The sequence below is a fragment of the Lampris incognitus genome, chromosome 13 (assembly GCF_029633865.1).
Source record: "Lampris incognitus isolate fLamInc1 chromosome 13, fLamInc1.hap2, whole genome shotgun sequence".
Taxonomy (NCBI): domain Eukaryota; kingdom Metazoa; phylum Chordata; class Actinopteri; order Lampriformes; family Lampridae; genus Lampris; species Lampris incognitus.
This window is the reverse complement of record NC_079223.1, coordinates 33,280,658-33,299,612: the sequence shown is the minus strand read 5'-3', so window position 1 is coordinate 33,299,612 and position 18,955 is coordinate 33,280,658. Positions and strand designations below refer to the sequence as shown.

At 42.2% G+C, this 18,955-nt stretch overlaps 1 protein-coding gene across 6 annotated transcripts in view; it reads right to left on the bottom strand.

Moving 5' to 3' along the window:
* The window catches only part of LOC130122649 (cGMP-dependent protein kinase 1), a 137,056-nt gene continuing 118,101 nt past the window's right edge, over positions 1 to 18,955 (bottom strand). For 2 of the 6 annotated variants that reach the window (XM_056291605.1, XM_056291604.1), the window contains exons 8-18: positions 18,717 to 18,782; positions 16,784 to 16,858; positions 6,418 to 6,514; positions 6,163 to 6,302; positions 5,675 to 5,764; positions 4,934 to 5,075; positions 4,031 to 4,194; positions 3,341 to 3,463; positions 3,183 to 3,245; positions 2,988 to 3,054; positions 1 to 2,866 (exon numbers count right to left, since the gene is read on the bottom strand). In XM_056291605.1, coding sequence (XP_056147580.1) covers positions 2,768 to 2,866; positions 2,988 to 3,054; positions 3,183 to 3,245; positions 3,341 to 3,463; positions 4,031 to 4,194; positions 4,934 to 5,075; positions 5,675 to 5,764; positions 6,163 to 6,302; positions 6,418 to 6,514; positions 16,784 to 16,858; positions 18,717 to 18,782 — 1,126 coding nt within the window. In that variant the 3' untranslated portion in view covers positions 1 to 2,767. The remainder of the gene's footprint in view (positions 2,867 to 2,987; positions 3,055 to 3,182; positions 3,246 to 3,340; positions 3,464 to 4,030; positions 4,195 to 4,933; positions 5,076 to 5,674; positions 5,765 to 6,162; positions 6,303 to 6,417; positions 6,515 to 16,783; positions 16,859 to 18,716; positions 18,783 to 18,955) is intronic. The other 4 variants (XR_008811254.1, XR_008811252.1, XR_008811253.1 and 1 more) reach the window with 4 other exon arrangements.

Genomic DNA, 18,955 nt, shown 5'->3' with positions numbered 1-18,955 from the left:
TTGTTTTTTGTTTTTTACTCTAGTTTTAAAAATTTTACACTAGGCACTCGTCAAAATAATTTACAACAGAAACATACCAAAACACAAGGCCAATTATCAGGTACAGCAGTGGGAAATCATCATATGACTCAAAGTAATAAAATGAATTAGTGATATGGAAAAAAAAGTGATGTCCTGACCTTGATGCAGTGGGATCTATGTAGATATACCCGGCACTAATATTGTCTTTTAATTTCCCGCAATCTATAAACATGATCATTCTTATGCAGAAATGAATGAATGACTATAATTCTGATTTCCTAGGATAAAATACTTAACGTGTCTTTCTTAAGTGAATGATTCAATTAAAAAAAGTCTTTTACATTAAAGTAAAATTCTTAGTGGTTAGGATAGAATATGGTCAATACTATAATTTCCTAAGAGATTCAATGGGAATACATGAGAATACTGTTGCTATATTGGTGAAATATCTATACTTACAGCTGCACGTCCTTCTTGCTCTCATTTACTGGATTAAATTATAAACGAAGGGGTGGATGGTCACTACTAGCTGCGACGTTTCATTTAATGGTGTTTTGTGTAAGGCCAGGAAAAAAAAGCTGTTCATTAAAATCCAGGAAAAAAAACCAGCATATCAATGCAGCTGTATTAAGTATGATAGATTTTTTTTAATGTAATATGCTATTTTACAGTTTGGTGAAATGTTCCTGTTGGTGGTATGATAGAGATAAAACAATACTTGTTTCATGGACACTTCATGAGCCATTCAATGACTAGAAATTCTCTCCGTTGTGATTAATGTATTTATTGGATATAACAAAAGATGAGAAGCAGCCATCTATAAGAAGACACATAGTTCTGAGGTGAATATTTGTTCATGCAGCATTGAAAAGGTGACGTGATCTTAAATTTGTATGCCATAGATTTAAGGCACTTACATTGTTCTACTTTTATGCTTTGGTGATTGGTTATTGGACATGATGTGCAAGATGATGGACTGAGTGACAATTTAAGAGATCATGGCGCTTGTGGACATGGGGGTGGATGTTCAAAGAATATATCTGCTACGCTCATTCGTCATACAGGAGATCACTTTTTAACTTCTTTACGATGGTACTGATGGAAATGTTCCAAAATCAAGGTAGCCTTTAGATTATTGAAATGGTCAAATGTTGCAAAGGAGGGAAGTGGGAGGAGGGCAAATTCATGGATCATGGATGTACCTTTGAAGAAAAAGAACAAGTAGACCAGTTTAAAAACAACAACTAAGAAGTCACACTTAGCCCGATGTAACGAGGTGTCAAAGTCAAGTATGATAATTGTTCACTTAATGTACAAACTGACAGTTATCCAATCTTCCAAAGAGAGAAATCAAGTAGATCACAAGGTAACCAAGTACAACTATATTACACGGTAACAATAACCAGTGCCATCAGCTGACCTTTCCTCGTCAGAGTTTGACAAAAGCAGCACCAAAGCCATTGAAACCATGTTCAAAGATGTGTCAAAAGCTTTACAGGAGTGACTCCGAGACTTTCTGGCTCGTCTGATTCAGAAGAGAAATTTGAATGATCTGAAAACAAAACATATGGATAGGTAAAGAAGCATACATTTGTATAATCTAAAGCACACTACGGCCAGTGACGGAAGACATGAAAGCACTGAAGGTAAATGAAGGCTGTCTGAATAGATTTATTTCCTACTACCTAAGATCAGAGTTACTTATAGCATTGTTGATATCTCTCAGGTCTCCAGTGCATAATAACACATCGCCTTCTGCAAATAATACTGAGCGGTTTTAGGTGTATTCATGAGTGACTTAAATACATTTTTTAAGTAGGGCACTTGAGTCCTATTTTGTAATTGAACGCACATAACGGTGTTTGTGCTTTTGAAGTCTAAGTCTATGACGAAGCGTACCGGGCATTTGATTTTAAGTCTCGTATGTGCACGTGTCAGAATGTAAACTGTAAACTGAAATACTACGTAACATACAGTACATACACCAATATTAATTTCTCAAAGCAATATACTAAGGAAGTCTGTGACATTCAGGTTGGTCATGAGCACTTGATACCTTTGACTCGCGGAACAAAGTGTTTTTACATCTTCTTTCCCTCCACGTCGAGCGTCTGACACTGCAGCTAGTGGCTGGGTGCCAAATGCCGACCGGCTAGAGACACCTTGGCGAAGGAACAGAGCATCACGGTGGGACATCCGCCCACCGACCACTGCAGAGCAACAAAATTTAGCAAAAGAAATTTGAATCTTGTTCCCATCCCCTTCTGCACGCACGCACCACCCCATCTTAAACGCCAGTAGTTATCCCAGATCAATATATTTAGAACGGATAAGCACGGTTTTGCCCATCCACTAATATCTTTGTCTGTTAAAACAGGAAATCCTGGCTCCATTATCTGCCACCATATTATATTCTGTATTTGTGTGTGTGTGTGTGTGTGTGTGCGTACATGTTTGCATCCCTGCACTTTCTTGTCCTTTGCCTCGTGAGGTGAGTGTAAAAGTCAACACTGAGGAAGTGCAACAGCAACCCCATAATAAACGCTTTGTTTCCAGAGCCACGTGTAGTGAAGGCATATCGGTGACCCGGAGGGCTTGTAGTCCGTCCCCGTATCCTCCGTTCTGTATCCTTTTCTTCCTTTTTAAAGCAGTTTTTACAACATAGCTACGTCCTGAACATGGCCTCCGAGCCAATAAAAGAAAGGTTTTGTTTTTTTCTTTGATTCGTTTCTAGCATCAACGTTTTTTAGAAATCGATGTCCCAGCCAGAGTTATCATCAGGAGGCGGGTCCTCATTGTCCTCTGGAAAGCTGTCAAAGTTGCTTGTGTCGATTGCTGATGTCACCTGTTAGACATACAGATGAGCCAATTCCATGAGAACAACTCAATCAAACACAGAATTTGCTGTCATTTTGACTACATTTTGACTATAAAAGACATAAAAAGAGTGACGAGTATGAACTTACATTAGGTATGATTGGGGTTGTCAATGTCCCTTTCTTTAATCCCTCCCAATTAAAGCCCTCGAACCATCTAAGAAAAGAACAGCAATGACAGATCACGTTCATTTCTGTCATTAACATAAATAACAGAACTATCGTTTGTTGAGGAAAATGGATGACTGTGAGGATTACAGAGGCATTTCAAGTGGATGGGCTTACTTGTGCTTTTGGATGTCTTTGACACCATTTTTCAAGTTTCCCAGTCTTTCAGAAGGATTATCCCTACAGTGGAAAGACATATGATTAGTGTTAATCTCCAGAGTGCCACTATTTAAACAAATGGGAATGGTGAAGTTGCCGAAGGCACCACCACTCACCTGCATAGTTTTTTGATTAAGTTGGCAGCATTTTTGGTAATCTTCTTTGGAAATTCAATCATGTCGATGCCTCTCAGGATGATGTTGTAGGTTTTCATAGGATCGGGGCCAGAGAAAGGGGGGCTGTGTAAGAGTGGAGAAGATGGTTGGCTAGTTTTGACATTTTTTTGGGGGGGGGGTACCCCCCCTTTTTTCCCCTCAATCGTACATGGACAACTATCCCACTCTTCTGAGCTGTCCTAGGAGGGCTGCAGACTACCACATGCCTCCTCCGATACATGTGGAGTCGCCAGCCGCATCTTCTCACGTGACAGGAGTTTCGCCAGGGGAACGTAGTGCGTTGGAGGATCACACTATTACCCCCTTCCGCCCGAACAGGCGCCCCAACTGACCAGAGGAGGCGCTAGTGCAGCCACCAGGACACATACCCACATCCGGCTTCCCACCCACAGACACGGCCAATTGTGTCTGTAGGGACGCCTGACCAAGTCGGGGGTAACACGGGGATTTGAACTGGCAATCCCCATGTTGTTAGGTAACGGAATAGACCTCTACGCTACCCGGATGCTCAATTTTGACATTCTTTAAATATGGTTTGTATATTTACATACATCATATATCTCACACTACGGAAAACAGTTTGAAGAGTTTGAAAAAAAGTTATATGGACATGCCCTGGCTTGTGTTTACCTGCCAGTCAAGAGTTCAAACATCAGGATTCCCAGAGACCAGTAGTCAGCTGAGATGTCATGGCCCTTGTTCAGAATGATCTCTGGTGCTACATACTCTGGAGTCCCACAGAAGGTCCACGTTTTCTTTCCAAACCCAATCTTCTTAGCGAAGCCAAAATCCACCTAAAGTATAGCCCAAAATATTGTGTTTTTCAGCAATTAGATACTATGGGCAAATAAGAAAAAGCATGTTCAACTGTGTTCATCAATGGTCATGGTGACTGTGCTACACTATTTTCAATAGCACATTTTTGGTTTTTTTTGTTGTTTTTTTTTAGTTCTGATTTTGATATACTATATTAATCCCCGTGGGGAAATACTTTCTCTGCATTTAACCCATCTTAGCTGTGTAGCTAGGAGCAGTGGGCAGCCACCATGCAGCACCCGGGGTCCAACTCCAGTTCGTCTTGCCATGCCTCGGTCAGGGGCACAGACAGGAGTCTTAACCCTAACATGCATGTCTTTTTGATGGTGGGGGAAACCGGAGCATCTGGAGAAAACCCACCGCAGACACGGGGAGAACATGCAAACTCCACACAGAGGACGACCTGGGGTGACCCCCCAAGGTTGGGCAACCCCACCTCATCATCATTTACAGCAGTTATTATCATGTTACATCAGGTATTACCCTGATGATTATAACAACAATAATCATTACATTTATATAGCACTTTTCTAGACACCCAAAGCACTTCACATTGACAAAAACAATGACGAAAAACAGGAGAATACCCATAATCAGTGTACAAATGAATGACGCACCCATGCCAAGTTAAGGTTAGTTTTGCTTTTTGTTCATTTATCCAGTCCTCGAGGATTTGACATAGACGATGTGTTTGTTGTTACCATTTAGCTCTCTTACCAGCTTGGCATAGCCCCTATGATCCAGTATAAGGTTCTCCGGTTTGAGGTCTCTGTAGATTATGCCTTTGGAATGCAGATAAGCGAAGGCCTCCACCACGCATGCTGTGTAGAACCGGGTGGTCGAGTCCTCAAATGAACCCCTGGAAACACAAAAGAAACGCTCTGAATGAAGAATCAATACAGATTTGTTGGATCATTTTGTTGGCAGCAGCTTGGTGCATTAGTGTTTTCAACATTGCAGACTTTGAGATACATGCGACACTTCTGTAGTGGGATTGGGCACATTGTTTTTCCTACCAATATGATCACTATTGTAGCACCACCACATGACATGCTTTCTCTTACCCTAGGTTAACACCAACCATGTCTCCCTACTGGTGCTATTTTCAACAAAGGTGCAAAGGGCAATAAGTTGAAACAGGAAAATTAACTGTAGCCCCACCATGGAGAGCTGCGGTTTTGTTTGCAAAACCCAACGCACCTTTAAGAAGTGTCCAAATTTTTTTAAATAAAAATTTTATTGAATTCACCTGTTTTGGGTTGTAAAACAATGGTTTTAAAAGCCTTCATATTGTGACAAATGCTGCATTTACAAGGCCCTTATACACACATAGGCCCTTTGCAGACAGCAGCACTGACTAAATTGAGAACACTTTTTTTGTTGCGACAGATGAGGGAATAAAAAAACGGCCCAGCTGTAAACCACGGGTGAAATCTTCTCTGCTTTGAAAGAGTTTACCGGTCTCGAAGAATGGTCCACAGCTCTCCTCCCAGACAAGCTTCCATCAACATGTAGAGGTACTTGCTGTCCTTAAATGTTCTATAGAGTCTGAAAACAAACACAGAAATGACTTTACCAAGGGATTATTTGTAGATTATTTATCTCTGTTTCTAGAGACTTTACCAAGGGATTATTATTTTAAACTAGTGCTCAACACGTAAATATTTGCTTCATTTCTGGGAGAAAGAATTTTTTTTGGTAGCATACTATATAGGAAGAGTTTCATTGTAAAATGTAATGTCCATTTGAGAAAAAAAAAACTAATTCATACTCTTGTAAAATAATTGCTGGTGTGATAGTTGCTAAATTAGATTGGATTTCATGAATCAGTTTACTTAGACAATACTTTTTGAGTGTTTTGAGTGGAGATGAATTTCATGAATAAATCTCTTCAAAAGGTATATATGTAGTGTTTTGGAGTGAAACCCTTTATGTAATGAGTATACCTGACAATGAAGTCAGAGTGGGCCTCCTGCATGATGAGTTTCTCTGAGCGGATGTGTTCCTGTTGGCGGGTGTCGACAATGTGCCGCTTCTTCAGGATCTTCATTGCGAAGGTTTTGTTCTCATCACTCTTCAACTGAACCTAATGCAAAAAGGGCAAGTGGAAACTCAAATACACAGCTGTGTGAAGCAGTGAAGTAGCTTGTTAAGGATAGGAGTCACCAATGTTGTTGTGTGAATGAAGGCCCCCCCCTTACTAGCTCAACACGTCCAAAGCCACCAACCCCCAGGGTGTCGATGATGTTGAAGTCAGCCAGGTTGAGGTTGAAGAAAAAGGCATTCTCTGCTTCATACCTGTGGCGTTTGGGACAAAATAGGAAGCAGGTTTGAGGTGAGTTGGATGAAAGAGGTGCTAATCCACAGTTAACATTCTTGGGGAAAAATATCCTGCTTTTTACAGATATATTTGAGCTTGTTATGTCTGTCTGAAATCCTCTAACTTGTTGTTTATCTGTCATTAGAGAACATGATTGAGGATGTAGAGTATGTTGAAACACCATGAATACATGTTCAGTGCAGTGACGAGCCACTATGACCTCCATGTGGGAACAGACTTGCTGTCCCCAGCCTGTCCCCATTCTTTGAATGGAAGAACAAGGGATCGGTCACATGAGCTGTACAACACAGAAGGCTGTATGGGTGTACTTTGGCTATGCCACCAAACACCCAAACATAGTCGCTGCTGGCCCGCGCTCACTGGCAGGTGAGTTTGTTTCCATGCACATGCATCCCATATCCCCAGATACCCCATGACTTTTCTGGTTAATATTTGATCCAGTGAGGGTATCATCAGCTCAGTATCTGGATCAGTGGGCTTAGGGTATTATCTGAGCCTAGATAAGACTTTCTGGGTCACTCGAAGCAGCCTATCTTCTCAAACTTGAGAGACCTTGCCTCCACACATGGGGTAGGGTAGTGTTAGGTCAATAGCAGATGGAACCAAAAAATAATTAAACAAGGAAGACTTGTTTAAATGAGTCGCAATTGTTTTTGCATGGAGCAGCAAGATGAACTTGTGTCTAGGGATGGCACTTATCAAAGTACTCAAATTTTGAGCACTGGGATCAAGGTTGTTTTTGTAATTATAAAAAAACAAAAAACAAAAATACAATGGGGTCCCTTGGATGGTTCAGTATTCCCAGGCTGAGAGCTTTGATAATTGTGTGGAGACTTTGAGTAAAACTTTGAAGCCATTTTGAGAATGTATTAAATACGAAGTTTAAGCATTAGCTGATCATATCACTTGGAGAAAGAGTGAGCCCAGTGTCCCAGTACAGAAGACAACATGGTGGCACGTGTTGGCAGTTTACTGACTGCTGTGTTTCCCAGAGAGACATCATGTTTACCAGGGCAATCACTGTTCATCTGTCTATCTGTAAGCAATACTGTTATCCTGTGAGTTTCACAGCTGCTCCTTTCATCTCTCTCTCTTTTCACCCATCAGCTGGAAGACAGCCAAGACAGCACTCCAAATCCCAGTGTGCTCTCTGCTTAGAAAGAGGATGCAATTTCATTTACTGGGCGACTGACGGTGCAGAAATCCCCATGTGAAATGCTCACGGAGACTGACCTTAATAATAACTCAATCAGGACAACTCACAAATATTAAGTATACATGTTGTTGTATTGAAATGGCAATATGACTTGGCAAAGCTTTTTCAATGAGTGGATACACACTGCAACTTGAGTGCAACTAAACTATAACTATCAATAAAACTATAACTATCAATAACACAGAGCACAGTCCTTCTTACAGTAAATAGAACTGACTGTAAAATGTGAGGAATTTGCAAAAACTTTTAACAATATAATTTCAACCATCAGAGCTGGCATTCTTTCCGACCCTAGTGACCTCTACTTTCAAACCTGCAAAAGACAGCTGACCTTGAGAAAATACTCAAGTGTTTCGCTTCTCTAGTAGTTTGTAAGATTGCATCTTAGAGTAAATCTTCCACCTGCCTTCTTGATCCTGTGCCTACTGCAATTTCTAAGAAGGTTTTAGTAGTGTCTCCTTTTCTGCCATGAAAAGTATTATTATTTTCCTTGAGACTGGAATTTTCCCCACTGCCTTTAAAACTGCTGTCACGAAGCCTCTGGAGAAAAAAAAAAGGATCTAGACAATGGGGTCTTGAGTAACTACAGGCCCACATCCAACGTTCCTTTTATAAATAAGCTACTTGAAAAGTGTTTTTAAATAAAATTAACTTTCCAAACAAAAATATACTAGAGCGGTTTCTCAGTCAGGTTTTAGAGCAAATCATAATGTAACAGTTAATAATCCACTTGCCATTACTAGCTGTGTGCACTGAATTTAATTCATTACCAGTCACCTGTCTTTTTTTAATATGACGTTATTCACTTTTTTATTTTGCTAGTCTGATTATAATGTACGAATAAATTACCACTGAGACTTGTGTGTTTTGTGTAACATGAGCGCCCTCTGGTGGGCCCCTGTAGACTTTCCTTGTGTGCCCCAAACTGCGTTCATATCCTGTCTCCATATTTAATCAGCAACGTTAATACCTTTTATTACTTTATTTTTAAAGTTATAAAAGGTTAAAGTGTATTGTATGTATTTTGTATGTTGATATAAGCTCCCACGTACCACAGCAAATGCTTCATTCTGATATTGGTTGTAAATTGCGTGGTAATTTGTCAAGCACGCCACATTATCCGTGACCTTGCTAACCCAGTTTTAGCTTCATAGGTAGCCCTCGGGATGTATCTCGCTAACCAACCACGAATTCACTCGATTCTGTTTCAGTATCTCTTGGATTTGTTAACGTGAAAATGGTTGATGGAGATCCTTCTGTTTTATCAGAGTAAATGGCAGACTGGAGGTGAATGTGATGGTGTGCGCCTCATTCATCACAACACAAGAGAGTACACTGCTGCTACAAAGGTGCCATGAGCCTTTCTTTTTCTTGGCGTTGCTGCAGCCTGACGTGAGATGGATGATTCATTACACAATTCAAGAGAAAGAGTACACTGCTGCTACAAAAGCACAGAAGCCGCTCTTATCAAAACTGTTAGTGATCTGAGACTTGGCACTGATACAAATAAAGTCAGTCCTGCATCTTTTAGATTTAAGTGCATCATTTGATGCAATTGATAAATGTTTTCTTTAATTGTCTTGAGAACTGAGTTAGCCTCTCAGGATGCATGCTTGACTGGTTCTGCACATGCATTACAGGGAGGAAGTTTTTTGCGAATCTTTGGTATCATGTGTCAGAAAAATATAGCATATCTTTTGGTGTTGCACAAAGAAGCTGTTTTGGTCCTCTGCTTTTCTCATTATAAATTATTTGCTCAGTCGACGTCATCAGAGAACATAATAGCTTTGAGCGGCATGGTGGCACAGTGGTTAGCACTGTCACCTCATAGCAAGAAGGTCCTGGGTTCGAACCCCAGGGTTATCCAACCTTGGGGGTCATTCCAGGTCGTCCTGTGTGTGGAGTGTGCATTTTCTCCCCAGTGGGTTTTCTCTGGGTACTCCGGTTTCCCCCACCATCAAAAAAGACATGCATGTTAGGGTTAATACTCCTGTCTGTGCCCCTGACCGAGGCATGGCAAGACAAACTGGAGTTGGTCCCTGGGTACTACACCGGAGCACCCCACTGCTCCTAGCTACACAGCTAGGATGGGTTAAATGCAGAGCATAATTTCCCTATGGGGAGCAATAGAGTGTATATATATATATATATATATATATATATATATATATATACACTACAAACAGGCTCTAACCAGAGTAGAAAAAGAAGTGGGAGGCCGCGTTGCACAACTGAGCAAGAAGATAAGTACATTAGAGTCTCTAGTTTGAGAAACAGACGCCTCACAGGTCCCCAACTGGCATCTTCATTAAATAGTACCTGTTAGAGCCTGTTTGTGCTGTCCTCTGAAGGGAGTAGTACACACCGGTGTAGGAAATCTTCAATTTCTTAGCAATTTCTCGCATGGAATAGCCTTCATTTCTAAGAACAAGAATAGACTGTCGAGTTTCAGATGAAAGTTCTCTTTTTCTGGCCATTTTGAGCGTTTAATTGACCCCACAAATGTGATGCTCCAGAAACTCAATCTGCTCAAAGAAGTGCCCATCCAACCAATCCAACTTGTGGGAGCTGCTTCTGGAAGCGTGGGGTGCAATTTCTCCAGATTACCTCAACAAATTAACAGCTAGAATGCCAAAGGTCTGCAATGCTGTAATTGCTGCAAATGGAGGATTCTTTGACGAAAGCAAAGTTTGATGTAAAAAAAATCTTATTTCAAATACAAATCATTATTTCTAACCTTGTCAATGTCTTGACTCTATTTTCTATTCATTTCACAACATATGGTGGTGAATAAGTGTGACTTTTAATGGAAAACACGAAATTGTTTGGGTGATCCCAAACTTTTGAACGGTAGTGTATATATATATATATATATATATATATATATATAAAGTTTTCATAGCTAAGTCGATGATACACAATTATATTTTTCCGTTAAATAAATGATGCCAATGCTTTAAGTTCCCTGATCTCCCATCTATCTATAACTAATACTAAGTGGATGAGTAATAACTTCCTGAAGCTAAATGCTCTTGAATTGCTTTTAATTTTCATTCTATATTGTTGATTGCAAAACAGACTTTTTATTGCAGTTTTTCTGCTTGTGATGGTTATAATTCCCTTCTTTCTAGTGTAAAGCACTTTGAGCTGCAATTCATGAATGAAAGCTGGTGTGTGTGTGTGTGTGTATATGTATGTATATATACATATACATATGTGTGTGTGTGTGTGTGTGTGTGTGTGTGTGTGTGTGTGTGTGTGTGTGTAAAAATCTCCCTCTCACCCTTTTTCAGGTGGTGTGTCTCTTCCTCAAGCTCGGGTCCTCTACCAGAGGCCAGGGAGTTTGAGGGTTCTGCACAGAGACCTCAGATGTTGTTCCTAGAGCCACTCTCCCAGTTTCGGGGGTCAAAGCCCCAAGTGCTCCTATTACCACTGGGGCTACTATGGAATTCACCTTCCACATCTTTTTTTTTTGGACCCCCCCCCTTTTTTTTTTCCTCCTCAACTGTACTTGGCCAGTTACCCCACTCTTCCAAGTCATCCTGGTCACTGCTCCACCCCCTCTGCTGATCCGGGGAGGGCTGCAGACTACCACATGCCTCCTCCAATACACGTGGAGTCTCTAGCCACTTCTTTTCACCTGGCAGTGAGGCGGTTCGCCAGGGGGACGTAGCGCGTGGGAGGATCATGCTATTCCCCCCAGTTCCCCCGCCCCCCTGAACAGGTACCCCGACCTACCACAGGAGGCGCTAGTGCAGCCACCAGGACACATACCCACATCCGGCTTCCCACCCGCATACACGGCCAATTGTGTCTGTAGGGACGCCTGACCAAGCCAGAGGTAACACGGGATTCAAACCGGCGATCCCCGTGCTGGTAGGCAACAGAACAGACTGCTACGCTACCCAGATGCCTCACCTTCCACATCTGATCTAGTTCTTCCCCCAGCCCTTGGTATTTCTCTAGCTTCTCATGCTTTCTTCCTGATATTGCCATCTCTCGGGATTGGTACATCGATCACTACTGCCGTCATCTGATCCTTGTCAACCACCACAGTGTATAAACTCAGTCCCAGCTGGATAGCTCAGTAGGTAAGAATGCCGGTTTTCCTGCCAGATGAGTCTCCAGTAAGAGTCCATGGCTTACAGACTTACAGACACCTAATGCTATACAAGACAACTACCTCAGACATGAGTGAGGGTAACACGAATAAACGGACCTTGTTAACCCAGGCAACAGCCGAGGTTAACAAGGTCCGCGTCAAGTGTCGAGGAACTGGGACAATCTGATGAGAAATAGGCTACTGGAATAAGACATTCATGGACAACGGCCGAGAACCTGGAACAGATAGAATGCTACTATAACAGCAGAACCCAGGAGAGGGGCTATATGAAGCATATGTGGAAACTGTGGACCCTGTTAAAGGGTTTTTTTAGGGAGTTGTTCCTTATCCGATATGAGGGTTTAAGGACAGGATGTTGTGTTGCTGTAAAGCCCCCTGAGGCAAATTTGTAATTTGTGAAATTGTTCGATACAAATAAAACTGAATTGACCGGTAGGAGGTCTACTTCTACACTGACCGCAGCTGGTGGCTCAATGCTCAAACATCAATAGAAGGAAGCTACTGTCACAACTTGAGATAGAAAGGCTCCAACAGGATGATCATATATATGAACAGCACTGCCACAGCTTCAGGACATTTACACCACCTGTTTCAGAAGGAAGGCCCTAAGTATCATGAAGGACACCAGCCACCCAGCACATGGTCTGTTCCCACTCCTTCTCTTAGGACAAAGCTTACAGATCATCAGAGCCGCCGCCTCAAAAACAGCTTTAATCCCCAGGCTGTCAGAATAATTAACAATAGATGCCTTACATAACATTCATTGATTTATTATTTCGTGGGATTTCTGATTTCTCGTTTTTGTTATTTATTATTTACTCATATATAGTTTTAAGGGCTTGAAAGAGCCAGGGTATATGTATTTCATTGCATTGGACGGTACATGGTACCTTCCAATAATAACCTTGCAATAATCAGCTACATAACAATACTTATCTGACAATAAGGTGATAGATACATAATTATCATTATTATTAAATGGCCTGCCCTGAAGCTGGGGCAATTGTAAGTGATGTATAGTTAATATATGGTTTACCACGTGGGTAAGGACAACTAGATCAACAGTAAGCTCCACTCATATCAGATATACGCTCACACGGTGAACACATATACAGTCATTCACATAGGCACACGTGCACCCTCTCTTAGCTGTCCATTATGATGCGTGAGCATGGCACCCTTTTAGGGGGCAATGGCATGGGGATAAAGGGGCAGTCTTTATGTGGGAGTCTTGTACTCCCCCACAAGTGGGGCACATGCTCAAAGCCAGCTTGTGGGGTTTGGATGACATGGTGCTATTTCTGCAGTCAGTATCACATGTCTGCTATTAAACTGAGTTAGCAAACGTTGTTCTCTCAACATTTCGGACTTCCAGGTTTAAAGGAAGGATTTTCAACACGACAGACAATCCACACTTAAACAATATTAGTTTTTGAAAGGAAAAATAAGAGAGAAAAGTTGTGACATTGGCCAGTAGATGGCGTGCTTGCTCAACTAGAATCATCAAGGTAAGAATCACAAGGTAAAAAAAAACAAAGGACCGCAACACAAAGTTTAAACCATACAAAATAGGAACCACCGTTTCTAACTACTGGCAGGTTATGATACTGATTGGAGAGGAGGGTTTTTTTGTGAGTGGATGCAATAAACCTGTTAAGTCCATCAGATAATGATGTGCAGTGGAATGGATACTGTATTTCTTGACAAATGCTCGTATTTTGTGTGGCTCTCTCTTCGTCTTATGAAGGACGGAGAGGTAATCTGGATGAAAATGTATGAAGCCATTCCCCATTTACCAAAAAACTAGCTATTATTAAGCCCTGTCTAGAGTCATTATGATTGTACGAAAACTAGTGTGCTTGTGTGTGAGTGTGAGAGAGAGAGAGAGAGAGAGAGAGAGAGAGAGAGAGAGAGAGAGAGAGAGAGAGAGAGTAGTTCAACTTTGATACTGAGTTCCCTTTCTGTTTGGCAGCATCTATGTATATAACTGTACTCAAAAAGGTTATTTTCCATTGGCACACTAAACTGTAGTCAACATCCTCTGATTGCAGTTGGGCCACATGCTTCATATTAGGCATGGGAAAAGTTGAACCTGCAAATCCAAACAAAGAGGACAAATAACGCTTTATGCGATATGCTGAGTTCTTGGTCCGCCGTCACAGCAGTAAAGAGGACCGTTTTCATCTTCCCTTGTACGGTGCAAATCCTTCCCTGAGGGGAGAGGCACAGATCAAACTGATCAAAAATAATGTGCACATACAGCACATAACACTCTGAAGGTCTCTGAAAAAGAAACCCATGCACCTCGCCAAGAGGAGCTATATTTTGATTCATTCAAAACGCCAGTGCCTGGCACTCATCCGCTGTGACCAATTAAAAGACGGTTTCCATCACGGTGGGAGCCCGACTCAGGCTTTCCTCCCCCAGAAACAAATGCGCTTTACTGGGTAGGAAGTGTCAGCCAGAAACCGCACCCTCAGTGTGAGGACAGGAAAGCCACCTTGATCAGGGGTAAAAATGGCTTTGATGTGTTTCACCAAGGGACCAGAGGGGGAGAGGGACTCGATTTCATGGGAAGGATTTACAGAGAGCAGATCTGAGAGAAAATTAAGAAGCAATCGTCATAGTAACCTTGAAAAGAGTTCTTCTCTGACTGCTTGTTTACATAGTCGGTGTAATAGAAATGCAATGGCTATGACAAATAAAAGAAAGCAAAACATAAATCACCCTCCTTCTCTCTCTCTCTCTCTCACACATCTGTTACATTGTTGGCAGGGTAATCATCAGTGGTAGTGAGGCATGAGGGGCATCCCGCCTGGGGCTGAGTGCCAGAGGCAGGCTGCTCTACCCGTGCGACACACACTTTCTCCTTTTCTCTCATATCTCTCTCCAACTCGGTGACCGCTGCCATGTTCTGTGCTTGCAGACCAAATGCCAGTGGCTCAGAAAACATGAGTGACACTCTCAGCAGACAGTGAGAAGTCAAAATCACATGACGCGGTCTAGTCTGTATTGTCCCCCCCCCCCATCTTTCCCTCTTTCCTTTTCTGCTCGCCAAACTTCCATATGTTTATCCCTCCCTCCATCATTGTAAGTGATAAGCTGATTCCACCTTTCCACTCTCGGCAATCTGCCATTCCTGGTTCCTGATTGCTCCTCGCCTTACAATAGAGCACCGCGCTTTACTGGCAGTTTTACACAAATTGTTGTTGCTGTTGCCTGGGCCCCAAGGCACCAATTTTTATGTCAAGGTGCCCCCTGCGGTGCTTTTCACTTTTCTCCTATTTCCATGGCAACAATAAAACAGTTTATTTGTTCCTTCAGAATTAAGAGGCGGAGGTCATGACCTTTGCTTCCTGCTTGCCAGTGACAAACTTACCGGTGGAAGTGGGGGGTGACGGGGCCGGGTACAAGACTTTGATCAACATCAAATTGATCAAATATTTATGCAAATTAAATTACTCACTTATGTGACTAACTGGCTGAAAAGTTTGACCTGATCCAAGGACTAGCAGGAGTGTAAGCAGCTGAGCTTGCAGCAGCTTCTCCTTCTCCTTCTGTCGACTAAAAAACAAATCAAATTTTGGACGCTTATCTCTTTCTCACGCTCTCTCATCCCCACGCTATTGTTTTCTTTTCTATGCACCACTTTCGTGCTTATATTCAAAGACATCCTCCTCCTCACTTACCAATACTACAGTATTTTTTCACTTGCTAGCTCACTTTTGCAGTTGGGCAGAATAAACACTCATGGATGGAAGAATCACTTGACGTTTAGTTAGCAGTTAAATAATGTTATCTGGTTATGCCACTTTCCCAGCGTTGGCTTCATAATGTAAAGAAATAAAAATCTCCACCGAAATTTAAACATGATAATAAATTGAGGCATCCAGATAGTGTAGCGGTCTATTCCATTGCCTACCAACATGGGATCGCCAGTTCGAATCCCCATGTTACCTCTGGCTTGGTCGGGTGTCCCTACAGACACAATTGGTCATGTCTGCGGGTGGGAAGCCGGATGTGGGTATGTGTCCTGGTTGCTGCATTAGTGCCTCCTCTGGTCGGTCGGGGGCGCCTGTTCAGTGGGGAGGGGGAACTGGGGGGAATAGCGTGATCCTCCCACACGCTATGTCCCCTTGGTGAAACTCCTCAGTCAGGTGAAAAGAAGTGGCTGGCAACGCCACATGTATCGGAGGAGGCATGTGGTAGTCTGCAGCCCTCCCCGGATAGGCAGAGGGGGTGGAGCAGCGACCGGGATGGCTTGGAAGAGTGGGGTGATTGGCCAAGTGCATTTTGGGGGAAACTGGGGGGGGGGGGGTCCACAAAAAAAAGAGGCAAAAAACGTAATAATAACTTTATTTTATTCTCAGTCAATGGGTCTTTTATGATGGCGTAGGCTACGTGGTGACCGTTGGTGAGAAGAAATCACTGGAGAAACCATGACATATAATAAGTGCTGTCCACAATATATACAGATAGGTCCCAGACCACTTCCGCATTAGGTAATGACTTGTACTGCTTGTTATTGTTCCTTGTAAAGTAAGTGCACGGGGCCCATGCTCGCAGCTTTCCCCGGCCCCCTACAATCTACCGGCCCGGGTGCACAAGCACCAGCTGCACCCTCAGAAAATCCCCCCTTGGACAGACTCGACATTGCAATCCAACAAACAGTGTCTGATATAACACCCAGGTGTTCTTTTAAAAGTGTAGCTTGTGAACATTAACTGCATGGTTGGACTTTTGAATAATTCATCGTAATTACCCCCAAAACAAGCGCATGTTGCAAGAAGCCGTACAGGAGAAGGTTATGAACGTTATGTCCATAGAGGATGTGGTGACAAATAACAGTAGAACCAGATGTACAGAAATCCTAAAAGGCTTACTTACTTGGCTTTTGCCTCAGCATCCTCGTGGCCCTTACTGGAGACGTCCTCCAAGCCTCCAATCAGGTGCTTAAACGAACTGTGACACAGGAAGTTAAAACAGAGTGGAATTTATTGGCTAATTTTATGGGTGAGTCTTCCAATTCAGGATCAAATTATACACATTTGAACTGTAGTAGAGGTGAGAATAGTTTGGCATTAAGAACCGTTGCCAGTGGCTATCAAACATTAGTCATTGTGTTTTAAGAGACAAACCTCTAAAATCCCCTTTGAAAAGGTTAAAAAAAGAAGAGACAGCTTCACCAAAGAGATGTGAAATACCATGACATAGCAAATGTAGGGGTCAGGGGAAATACTGAAATCAAAAGGAAAATGTCTGCATAAATTACTGTTAAATATATTCAGAGAAAAAGATGTGCAAATGTTGTAAAGACTTAGGCTCTTCAATAATTTCTTTTACAATCCATTAATGATGAGAAGTTTTTGACACTTGAAAGTTACTAAACTGAAATAAGTGTGGCAAACGTGTTTCTCGCACCTTTTATAATTAGTAATACAATAAAGTCCATAGCTTGCTGCACACGCCTGGACCACATCTCCGACACATGGTTTGGTTATTGCTTGCAGGTATGTCTTTGGAGGATACCGGCGATGAAGAATGATGTTTATTTGAAGTATAAACTCAAAAGCGCCAGATAACAAGCTGGGCAGGAGGGACTGGTGTTCTGGAAAAAGGACCCAAATACAATTCATATTTCCCAGGAAGCGTCTGTGTACAGGGGAACACGAGCTGAGGCAGGGCTCGTGCAAGGCTCATCAGGCTGTCAGAGAGCTGTAGAGATACAGCTGGTGCTTCGCTACTATTGGGACCTGAAAATCTGGGAGTTGGGACTCTCTCTCAAGGCTAATCCTCTCTTTATCTGCTTGAGGTATTGCAGAGTCTATTATACTGTCCGTTGAGCCCTGTGCCTCTCGTTTTCTTTTCTGTGTCTGTTGACTGGTTTGTCTCTCACTCTCCTGCTCTCACCAATAAATCTCCTCTAATTAGCCTTTCTTGTCCTGTTGCTCTGTCGTCTGATACCCAACCACACATGAACCCACTCACACACAACACATACACACCTTAATATCACTTCCCACTCACGCACACACACACAAAGGAGTCTGTTCCCGAATCGTCCTTGCAGGGTGACACATAAGGTGTGCTGGCTATGTCGGTTGTGGCACCATTAGCAGTGTGTATGACAGAGAGGGCGACAGGCAATGTTAATCACCTCTCTTTGTCAGATGACTCACTCATGAGCCCCATCACTCATCTCTTGGGACGACCCATTTGTGCACCTCATGCTCCCTGAGGCGAGGGGGGCCTTGGCTAACTTGACACCACCTCCTCCCCCAACCCTACTACCCCCATCCCTTCTGTCTCCCCTCCCAAAAGACAACCGATAAAGAGACACCCGAGATTGTCAAATTGGACCTTCCTCGGGGTGACATTACATGTGACGTTACATATGAGCAGTGGAGTTTACTGATGATGGTTTATATCTCATTTGAATCCTCTGGTTTCCTGCATTGCTCTTTGTGAGTATTTTCAAATGGTATAGATGTGACAAAATCACATCACACGTGAAGAAAACAACGAGAAACTACATTAATCCAATTAAAATAATGTTGCAAATGTTCATGCCATGTTCATTGGTTCTTTACCCTTAAGGTAGTCTAAGAAACAAATGAAGCTGGATGGTATGGCTGGTATTTACCATAGCATATCAGTGCTTTCAAACTTATTCAAAGGTCATGGTGTTTTAGCAGTGTCTAAATGAAAATTTAAACTTTTTTGATGATGTGTGAATAATAGGATTGTCAGTTCATGACAATCCTATTATTCACACATCATCATTCACACATTCTCGGCCATTGTCTGTGTTGATACTCACTCTCTGTCTATGACCAGACAGGTGACAGTCTCTGCTGCAATGACGTTAGCTGTCCTGATGTCCTCCCTAGAGAGGCAGACAAACACACAGCATTAGCAAATACATCAGGGAAAAACAGAAAAAAAAAAAACTGGAATATGATTCTTTCTCTTTTTTTTGTATGCATGCTCAATGATCCAGGTAAGGAAATCACAGAAAGGGGAGTATGTGGAATATGATTCACTATTCAAGCATCATGT